The sequence below is a fragment of the Melopsittacus undulatus genome, chromosome 2 (assembly GCF_012275295.1).
Source record: "Melopsittacus undulatus isolate bMelUnd1 chromosome 2, bMelUnd1.mat.Z, whole genome shotgun sequence".
Taxonomy (NCBI): Eukaryota; Metazoa; Chordata; class Aves; order Psittaciformes; family Psittaculidae; genus Melopsittacus; species Melopsittacus undulatus.
Genome location: NC_047528.1, coordinates 1,166,562 through 1,177,525, shown reverse-complemented (window position 1 = coordinate 1,177,525; position 10,964 = coordinate 1,166,562). Strand labels below are relative to the sequence as shown.

The following is a 10,964-nucleotide window of genomic DNA, read 5'->3' as shown; positions in this document are numbered from 1 at the left end:
CATGACATCCTCTGGCCCTGGAGGCTCCTGGAGGGAGGAATCCCATCCATCTGCCAGTGACAGGCTCCAGACCCAGAGGGACACTTTGCACTGGACAACAAGAAACCTTGGGAATTTTATTGACAAACAAACAGCATGGAAAGAACCAGGCTCAGTTTGCATCCAAACCCATTATCCAACAGGTTCCTGAGCTAAAAACATACAAAAATAATTTAGGATATAAAATTCCATATTTCTAGTAAAATCCTTCTGTACACATCCTAGTATTTTACAGTATCCTTGGCTTCTACACCCCCCATGGCACATCCATTGCTCCAAGAACGTGCTTCCCAGCATGTATGTTTGGAAGGTCCCTGGGAAGGAGCTCATCTTCCCACTCCTTCCAGAGCATCAGGTCTCTGTGTGCTGATGGGCATCGGAGTTCTCTATCCTCCTTTCATCATCCTTTGATGGATACTTGATGGAGCATTGATGGATGCATGGAGCATCCATTGATGGATGTATGGAGTATCCATTGATGGATGTATGGAGCATCCACTGATGGATCCACGGAGCATCCGCTGATGGATGTATGGAGCATCCACTGGCGGATGTATGGATCATCCACTGATAGATGTATGGAGCATCCACTGATGGACGTATGGAGCATCCACTGATGGACGTATGGAGCATCCACTGATGGATGTATGGAGCATCCTTTGATGGATGTATGGAGCATCCACTGATGGATCCACGGAGCATCCACTGATGGATCCACGGAGCATCCACTGATGGATGTATGGAGCATCCACTGATGGATGCACGGAGCATCCACTGATGGACATATGGAGCATCCACTGATGGATACATGGAGCATCCACTGACGGATGTATGGAGCATCCACTGATGGGACGTATGGAGCATCCACTGATGGACGTATGGAGCATCCTTTGATGGATGTATGGAGCATCCAATGATGGATGTATGGAGCATCCATTGATGGATGTATGGAGCATCCACTGATGGATGTACGGAGCATCCACTGATGGATCCGCGGAGCATCCACTGATGGATACATGGAGCATCCATTGATGGATGTACGGAGCATCCACTGATGGATGTATGGAGCATCCACTGATGGATCCACGGAGCATCCACTGATGGACGTATGGAGCATCCACTGATGGATGTATGGAGCATCCATTGATGGATGGCTGAAGGAGCAGTCTCAGTGTGTTCACTCATTAAAACAAAAGGTTAATGATGAAATTCCATATGATTAAATCCCACAAATGGAATAACTGGAGAGCAGAGGACAGCTCCTTGCCTGAGAGGGCATCTCACTGGGGACAAGATGCATGCTCCCAGCTCCTCGCAGGCATCAATGGGATACCAGTGTGGATTCCATGCCCTCTCCCTGCTGGAGGTGATGCATCAGGCCTGGCTCAGGAAGCAGCAGCTCTGGGGGGGTCTCTCCTGCGTTATTCCTTCTTGGAAAGCCGAGCAGAGAAGATCCTGGCGATTCTCTGGGTCTCCTCTTCCGAGACCTCAGGTGTGGGCCGGGGCCGCTGGGGCCGTCGGTATGGGATACCCTGCAGCAGGGACAAGGGACAGGGTTAGGAGCCAGTGTCCATGGGACACACATTGGGAATCCTGCAGCAAAGGATACACAGGGAAAAGCCCTTGTGAAGTGGTTCCTGTGGCACAAGTGTTCTCCTGGAGGGGGTTTCTCTTGCTCCTCACACTGGAAAGCAATGGCTTAGGTAAACCCAGCTTTGTTCCAGGTGTTGGGATAAAACCCCTTCGTTGTTCCAAGTGTTTGGAAAGAGCCACATTCACCATGGGGAAGCATTCCCCTGCCTGACACAGCAGCAGCTGCTGCAGTGCTGGCTTTTCTCCCCACTGCAAAGCAAAAGGTACAGACCTGTATTAGAAAGGCTTTTGGCACATGAACCACCAGTCTGGGCCAAAGGAGCCATGGGAAGGTCTCCATTGGCTTCTGACACCCTGAAACTGAGGGTTAATTATTAAATGTAATTATTAATTCATTTAATACTTTACTTTGATTTGCAGAACCCTGAAATCCATCCCCCTTTGCCACAGAGGCCACTCTGCTACACACCACATCCAGACCTGCTGGCCACAGGCATCCACACAGGAGCAGGCACTGGAAAACCATCCTGGAGGAAAACCTGACCTGTCCTGGTCCTCCCTGCTTGCAGGAACTGTAACTGCTGTTAAAGCAGCTCTTGGTTAACGTCCTGTGCTGGGGCTGCAGCAAACAGGGACAGGCAGGATGTGCTGAGCACTGGGGAGGCTGCACCTGGAATCCTGTGCTCAGCTCTGGGCCCCTCACTGCAAGAGAGACCTTGAGGGGCTGGATGGGGCCAGAGAAGGGAATGGAGCTGGAGCAGGGCCTGGAGCCCAAGGGTGATGGGGAAGGGCTGAGGGAGCTGGGGGGTTCAGATGGAGAAGAGAAGGCTCAGGGGGGACCTGATGGCTCCCTCCAAGTGCCTGCAGGAGGATGGAGCCAGGAGGGGCTGGGCTCTGCTCCCAAGGAACAAGGGATGGGACAAGAGGAACCGGCCTCAAGCTGCACCAGGGCAGGTTTAGATGGAGCTGAGGAACAATTCCTGCCCCACAGGGTGCTCAGGCATTGGAACAGGCTGCCCAGGGCAGGGCTGCAGGCACCGGCCCTGCAAGGGTTCACAGCCCGTGGAGACGAGGCCTCAATGCCATGGGGCAGGGGTGGGAATGGTTGGACTGGATGAGCTCAAAGGGCTTTTCCAACCTCATTGATTCCATGATTCTATGTAGACATCAGGGAGTGTTTCTTTTTATCTGCAGTGTTTCCCCTAAGGGTCATCCCCAGTGATGCTGTCACCGGTTAATGCACATCTGAGCCTGTGAAGGGCAGGAAACAAAACACAAACATCTCCAAAACCACTTCTTTTTGACCAAAAAAAGCCATTTCCCACCCGAAAGGGTGAGGTCAGAGCAGAAACAGGATCCTGATGCTGCATCTTGCATAAGGGAGCCAATCACCTCAGGAATCCTTTCCATTGCTCCCAGTGAGGCTGGGCCCGGCTGGATGGAGAAGCAGCCCAGTGATGCAGGTGAATGGCTGGAGCAAGGGGTTGGCTTTCAGATCAGCCCTGGGTGCCAGGAGACCCAGTGAGCAGCATGGCCTGAAGCAGCTCTGCTTCCTTAACCCCCTGTGGGCAGCTGAGGCCACATCTTCCCTCTCATCTCAGTCTCCTCTAGGACAGGTTCAAGCCATTCCCCTTGGCCTGGCCCTCCAGACCCTTGTCCCAAGCTCCTCTCCAGCTTTCCTGCAGCCTCTTTAGGCACTGGAGCTGCTCTCAGCTCTCCCCAGAGCACAGCAGAGGGGCAGGATCCCCTCTTTCAAAGGGCCATGGAACTGCATTTCCTATCTCTCACCATTCTCTCAGCTGTACTCACACTGCACATGTCCTTGTGCACAATGGGAACAGAGAAACAGCAGCTCACATTGGCAGACATTAAATGAGCTTTCCTCCTCTGTCCTTACAGTGAACACTCCAGAGGTGCCACAGGACCTCTCCTGCTTGAAGGGAAGCCAGAGGCACATCAAAGTGGAGCTGTTATGGTCAGAGAGGCTGCTGCAGGAAACTGCCCCTTGCTCCCGTTCTGCCTCCAGTGCAATAACATACCCCAAAGGAACACTGACAACAGGACACAGGAGCAGGTGTCTGCTGCTGTTAGATGACACCAAGGGGATGGATTGCAGCTTGTGTGCTCCTGACTGCCAGTAAATGAGGTGTGCCTGGAAAACACAGCTCTTGCAGCCTGTTTCAGATAGAAGAGGCTGAAATCCTCCTCCTCCTACCACTGGCTCTGGTTGCAGCAATGCAGAGGTGTTAAGATGTGTTTACCTACCCCAAGGACCTTCCTACAGCTGAATTTCCAGCTCTAGGAAAGCTTTAGAAGCTCTTCCTGCTTCTCTTCCCTGTGCAAAGGTGTGAAAGGCAATGGGAGAAGTTTAAAGGGGCAGTTAACACTTGAGCTCACACATGAGCCTTGTTGGATTCCATGAGGTTCACACGATTCCACTCTCCAGCCTGTCCAGGTCCCTCTGGATTCCATCCCTTCCCTCCAGCATCACTGCACCACACAGCTCGGTGGCACCAGCAAACCTGCTGAGGGTGCTGGATCCCACTGTCCATGGCACCAAAGATGTTGAACAGCATCAGTCCCAGCACCAACCCCTGAGGACACCACTCATCACTGGTCTCCATGCAGAACAGCTACAATTCCATATCTACCTCCATATAAAGCTACTTTGAAATGTGCACACTCCTCACACAAAAAAACATGTACTAAGACTTTCTGTGCTGCATCTTTCAGATGCTTCTTTGATGGATCAAAGGGGCTATGTCAAGGGCAAAGAATCCTGGTACTGGAGCTGGGGAAGGTTTAAGCCCTGGGGCTCAGCAAGTTGAACGTCTGGATTTGTTTGTGCACAGGGATGAGGGAGTGAAAACAGATCTGTGTTAATAGGCTACAGCCTCCCCCTGCCATGACCTTGTACCTACTTCTGCTTTCTGGACAGGAAAAGGTTCCTATCAAAGCATGGAGCAGAGCCAGAGACTCCAAAAGGGACGTCAGGAATTCAGCCCTGCTGTTTGCTTTACTGCTTGTGAGCATGCAAGAGAACGTCAGCATTCCAGGGGACAGGAGGGTGAGCTTGGAGACTAAAAGCCTTAACTCTGCTCCCTGGGTAAGCTGAGGGAGGAAAGAGAAGAGCTTTAGTGGCTGTGGCTGAAGTGGGAGCAGGTCAAGAGGAAACATTGCAACCAGTAAAGATGTTTGGACAGTTGGTGGCCATTTATAGAACAGATAAAGCCCTTTTCTTCTGAATCTGTCAAGATCTGTGTTAGAAAAGCATTGGCTGTAATTGACATTGAAGGTAAATCTATGTATATACAAATAGGAATTATTCTATGTAAAATTGGTTTCCATATCTCTTATCCTTTTGGAATATTCATAGAGGTAGGGGGAAAAATCAAGATATTTTAATGAATATTCTATTAACTCTCCAGTTCTTCAAATACTTCCTCCTGCCCCCCCAAACCAGCTCCATGACCATTAGACTGGGCTGACTGTGAAAGGCAGCAGCCTGGCTATGGGTATCCCTATATCCGTATGTATGGTTTCAATGGGATTTCAATGGTTTCAGTGTGATTCACTGGAATCACATTGAAATGTTTTCCCTCTAGAATATGATTGCCCTGAACCTTCCAAGAACCAATGCTGTGGTGCTCTCTGAGGGAAACAACACCCAGAGACAGTAAATGTTGGCCCTGGAAGATCAGCCACAGTATATAAAACAATACGGAACATATGAATGCAGTAAAGGTGAAGTGGGAGAATGGAGGCTGGAGCAACAGTCAGAAATAAGATTTGGATAGGAATCATGGAATGGTTTGGGTTGAAGGGACCTTAAAGCTCCTCCAGTTCTAACCCCTGCCATGGGCAGGGACCCCTTCCACTGGAGCAGCTGCTCCAGGCCCCATCCAGGGGCTTCAGAACCTGCTGAAGCTGAAGAGCAGCAGGAGTCACCCCAGGGCAGGTGGATCAGACAGGACAGTGGGTGACCAGTGTGGAAGAGCTGGGAAGGAGCTAAAGAACTGGAAGCCTGAGTCTGATGTAATGGAGATAAGAGGTCTAAAAAGGAAAGATCTCATGAGGCTCTGTGAAACTGAGGTGCCCACAACATCCAGGCTGAGGCTGCAGCTGCTGTGGCACCTTCTCAGAACCTCATGTCCTTGCAGCCAGCTCCTTTGTGAGAAGGCTTCCCCTGCTCACCACTTCTGTGTCCTTTTGAGGAGGAAGATGGAAAGCAGGGAGTCAGGGGGAGCTGGCAGGAACACTGGGAAGGCCAGCAGAGGAGTTTGCCATGTGAGTGAGAGGGGACTGCAGCTCTTCAGACAACAACAGCTCCGATTTCAGCCTTGCTGTCATGCTTGGTGTTTGCTGAGCTGTGCAGAAACCAGCCCAGATTTAGAACGTGAGGTTCTTAGAGCTAATTCAGGACAGAACTATGAGAAAGCAGTTTTCCTGAACGCTGTTTTACCGTCAGCATAGGGCACAAACATCCTTCATCCAGGGTGTTTGATGCTGGATGTGACGTGCTGTGCACAACTGAGTCCTGTCTCAACAGACCCCTACAAGTGCCACAGTGAAGGATTAGGTGTAGCCAACCCTGGAATGAAGCTAGGTTAAGGTCAGCTGTATTCAAATAGTGCCAATAATACTCTCCCTCATTACTACTCACTTTCAGGAGGGTGTTTCAGCCACTAAGCTTAGCACTGCAGAGAGAGGGAATTCAAAGCAATGCTGGTGTTAATGTTAATCCATGGGTCTGAGTGATGATTTGCAGATGCTCAGGAAGACCTGGAAGAACTGGAGCTGTGAAGAAAGCAAAACTCAGAAGCAGGGAGATGACAACAAGGCAGAGGAAAGGTGGAATCAGTGATGGACAGAGGCAAATACAGAGAATTTGAAGGATATTCCAAAGGAGAAACACAGCTGAGGTTCTGCTGCTGATTCCATCCAGAATATTTAGGCACAGCACAAAGAGCATGTGCTAAGACATGCTGCAGACTAGGTGTTAGCAGCAAGACACATCTGAGGATCCTTGAAGCATACTGTACCCAAGTCTCCTCTGATAAGGTTTCTACTTCCATAAGGAACAAGTTCCAAGAGCTTTAGGAACAGGTAATAAAAGGTAAATCAGGAAAAAAGCCATTTTTACAACACAAGTCAGCAACAAATGAGGGATTTCACCTGAGCTGTAAAGGTGTTTATTGATCTAAACCAGTTTCCATTACTTCAGAGCTATTAGATCCTGTTTGTTCTGTGCTCTTTAATCAAGCAAGCTGTTCCCAGTGACATAAATGTTCCTTAAAGCACGTGCTTCGTAAGTCATGAGGAGGGGAGCCAACACGTCATGTATTCTGGGAGCAGTAAACAGAGCCCAGACCTGCACCAACACCCATCACAAAGCTGGGGCTGGAAATGAATATTACATAGACTCCAAAACAAGTGAGCCACAACCTCCTTGCACTAAATACATGTTGATGCACAGCAAACCAACGACAAGACAGGAAAAGCAATCAACAGCTTCCCTGGATGAGGAACAATCACTCCAAGTATTCTACTACCCCTTTGTTGAGGAAATGTTACTCAAGGGGAGGCTTTTGCCACAAACTCCCTCATTTCATCTTGATCTAAAAGACCCAAATTGGAGTAGTTACAAGTTGCAGATTGTGTCCTTGAAATGACAGAATCATGGAATGGTTTGGGATGGAAGGGACCTTGAATCCCATCCAGTTCCAACCCCTGCCACGGGCAGGGACCCCTTCCACTGGAGCAGCTGCTCCAAGCCCCTGTGTCCAACCTGGCCTTGAGCACTGCCAGGGATGGGGCAGCCACAGCTTCTCTGGGCACCCTGTGCCAGCGCCTCAGCACCCTCCCAGGGAACAGCTTATGCCTCAGAGCTCAGCTCAGTCTCCCCTCTCTTGGGCAGGTTCAAGCCATTCCCCTTGGCCTGGCCCTACAGGCTCCTGCCAAAGTTCTTACCTGGCATTAAAGCCTGAAGTGCAGAGTGAGCTCCAGCCCCATTCACTGACCCCACTGCAGAGGAGCAATGTCCACGGAGTATTTAGACAAACTGGTTTATGTAAACCCTGAAGCATCACAGATGCTGCAGCCATGAACACTGGAAATGATTCTCACTAAGAGGTATCAGGAAGATTCTCCTTGACATGATTTGGAAGCCATCACCTCCACCCTGAGTGCTGACAGGTACTTTTGTTCCTGCTTTAATGAATGGACTCTGCTGAACTAGGACAAGGAAGGAGAGGATGTCCCATACTTACTTCTGGAGCTGTAGAGGGACGAGAAGAAATGCTGAGCAGCCTCATGGTGGCCTCCATCTGCTGGGGTGGAAGGAAGAAGTTGGGAACAACAACAGGATCAGATCTGAACAGAACTGTTAAGGTACAACCTCTGGCATGGTGTAGCTGCACAGAGCCCCACTGGAGCTACAGATGTGGAATAAACCCCACTGTGACTGCTGTTAATGGCCTCCAGATGTTGAATCTCATTCATTTTAATCCATATTCTATAATTCTCAACATCTGGTTCTCTCACCTGGCCTCACAGAGCACAGACCACCAACCTGCTTTACAGTAATACTTCATATAAGTGTAGAGTGCTTCATCCTGCAGAAATTCCAATGCAACTTAGGGAAATGGAATGTGAGATCTGGGATCTGTGCAAGAAATTTGGGAAAGAGCAAACCAAACTACATTAATACACAAGAAACACAAGAGCTGTAATCCATGGAGAAAAACAACATGGGGAGGAAATGCAAGAAGACAGGTTGACACTACCCAAAATGAGATAACTCTCATGGATTTGGTGACAAATTGCAAGGAAGTAATAGTATCATGGAATGGTTTGGATCGGAAAGGACCCTAAAGCTCACCGAGTTCCAACCCCCTGCTGTGTACAGGGACACCTTCCACTAGAGCAGGTTGCTCCAAGCCCCATCCAAGCTGGCCTTGAGCACTGTCACCACTACACAGCATGAAACACAATGTAACAGGGTCTTCTGACACCTTCCCAGGTCACCAACTCCCATTTCCCAGGGAAGAGCTCCCCATGGTGTATTTCTCCTTGAATGCAATGTGTGGGTAAGAAAAGGATACAAAACCATCTTGGGTTTGACAGCCCTTTCTGACTCTTCCAATGGGTCTTCACTACTGTCCTCAGAAAAGCATTCACTATTTCCTTCTGAGCCTGCTTGGGCTGACACACTCTTAATACAGATCTCATCAGAACCACTTTCTTCCTCGTCTTGATGATCTTCATTTACAACCTCACCCTTTTCCTCCTCCTCCTTTCTTTCTGTGCTTTTTGGGTTGGTCAAGGCAGCATCCCCTGGAAATGCCAGTTGTTCTTTGGAGGCTGCTGGAAACTCTACATTTTGATCTAGAGGCTTAGCATTAAATGCTTTATCCCAGTGACAGTTTCCATCTCCTCCAGGCCCATTGGCTGTTTGATGCAGCTCTGATAAGTGAGCAGGCTGAAACAGCTCCTTCTCAGTTGCTTCTGTGCCTCTATTCAAGCTTTGCATTCCTTCTGCTGCTGCCCAAGTACTGCTCCCATCTGCATGGAGGCTAATGCATGAGCTAAGGGTGGTGAGCAAGCTCTGGTTGTCACCTTGGAGCATGCTGGAGAAGGTGCTGCTCTGTCTGTTTCCTCTTTGGAAACCATCAGTGTCCACTGAGCGTTGGTCTTCAGGCCTCAAGTCTATGGATTGCAGGTCAGCCCCCTGCTCCCCATCAGACAGCACACTGGACCAGGGGCTGGTTTTGTCTGTCATGGTTGTTATTTCATTGAGAGTTCGTGGTTCTATAACATCTTCTTCATATTCTTCTTCACTGTGTGGCTGCACAGTGAAAGCACCTTCATGTTCTTGGACAGAGCCCCTTGGCAAAGGATGCTCCTCTTCAGGGACAGCTTGGTCTAGAAGCTCATGCAACATATGTCTATCAAACACAGGTCTCCCAAAAGAGCATGGCTGTTGTGTATCACTGCAAATGCTGGAGGAGTCCAACTCAGGTTGGCCTTGACACACTTCAGGTACACCTTCATCATCCCTCTGGCTCGGTACACGTGTACCACCCAGCTTTCTGCTGCTGTCTTGATGCACATGAGATGATTCTTCACTGGTTTTAGTTATAGTCTGTAAGTCTGATGAATGGAAAACAGCATCAGTAAATGCACAGAGCCACCATTCACTTTCTACCTGATTTATTTGGGCTTTCTGCAGAAAATCATGTATGTAAGAATGGGTTTGAGTTAAATATGCACTGCTTTGTCAGACACTCCACTGATGTGATCACATTCTGCTCTCTACCACTGACAAGGCCCAGAGAAGGGCAGAAATCTGAAGGGAAAAGGAAATGTTCAGGATTAAATTACTGGGATATAACTGGGAATACCCACATCCATGTACAGGAAAAAACTGGACAGTGAAAATACTCTGATACAGAAGACACCTAAAGCCAATGGGAAAAATACCTATTGCTTGGAGAGGTTAAAACCAGATTGGACAGTTCAGACCACATAGGAAGAGGAATAATCTACACAGGAAAGATGGATAATCTCACCACCTTTTCCTCTCACAGTTTCCCTAGTTTTATGCCCAGAAGACACAGTTGCTACTGATACTCTCAACCTTTCTGCTCAACTTAACAACTTCAATCAAATGACAGACAAATGTTAATTCAATATTTGAAAACCAGAAATTCCCTCATTCCAAGGCCAGGTTGGACACAGGGGCTTGGAGCAGCTGCTCCAGTGGAAGGGGTCCCTGCACATGGCAGGGGTTGGAGCTGGAGGAGCTTTAAGCTCCCTTCCAATACAATCCACTCTATTATTCTATGATTCTATGACTGATGATCAAATGTGGTGGTAAAAATGTAAAAGTTGCCTGTGCTCCTAACACAGGTCCTGGAAAAATGTGACAGGAACAGTGGCTTAAACATTAAAAAGTCTATGCAATCCTGGAAATCTCTGGGGATTTGATGTTCCATAAAAAAGCCACAATCACCTATTTTTGGTTCCTAGTTAGCAGATCTTAGTCATTTCTTAGATAATATAGACTGGTTTGGGTTGGAAGAGACCTTAAAGCTCCTCCATTCCCAACCCCTGCCACGGGCAGGGACACCTTCCACTGGAGCAGCTGCTCCAAGCCCCTGTGTCCAACCTGGCCTTGAGCACTGCCAGGGATGGGGCAGCCACAGCTTCTCTGGGCACCCTGTGCCAGCGCCTCAGCACCCTCCCAGGGAACAGCTTCTGCCTCAGAGCTCAGCTCAGTCTCCCCTCTCTTGGGCAGGTTCAAGCCATTCCCCTTGGCCTGGCCCTCCATC

General features: G+C 49.1%; 1 protein-coding gene across 1 annotated transcript in view; it reads right to left on the bottom strand.

Annotated features, from left to right (window-relative positions):
• Nucleotides 1–1,052: 1,052 nt before the first annotated feature.
• C2CD3 (C2 domain containing 3 centriole elongation regulator) overlaps nt 1,053–10,964 on the bottom strand; it is a 46,950-nt gene continuing 37,038 nt past the window's right edge. Inside the window, exons 31-33 of the mRNA XM_034060131.1 lie at nt 8,736–9,783; nt 7,902–8,004; nt 1,053–1,571 (exon numbers count right to left, since the gene is read on the bottom strand). Of these exons, the coding sequence (XP_033916022.1) occupies nt 1,461–1,571; nt 7,902–8,004; nt 8,736–9,783 (1,262 nt within the window). The 3' untranslated portion in view covers nt 1,053–1,460. The remainder of the gene's footprint in view (nt 1,572–7,901; nt 8,005–8,735; nt 9,784–10,964) is intronic.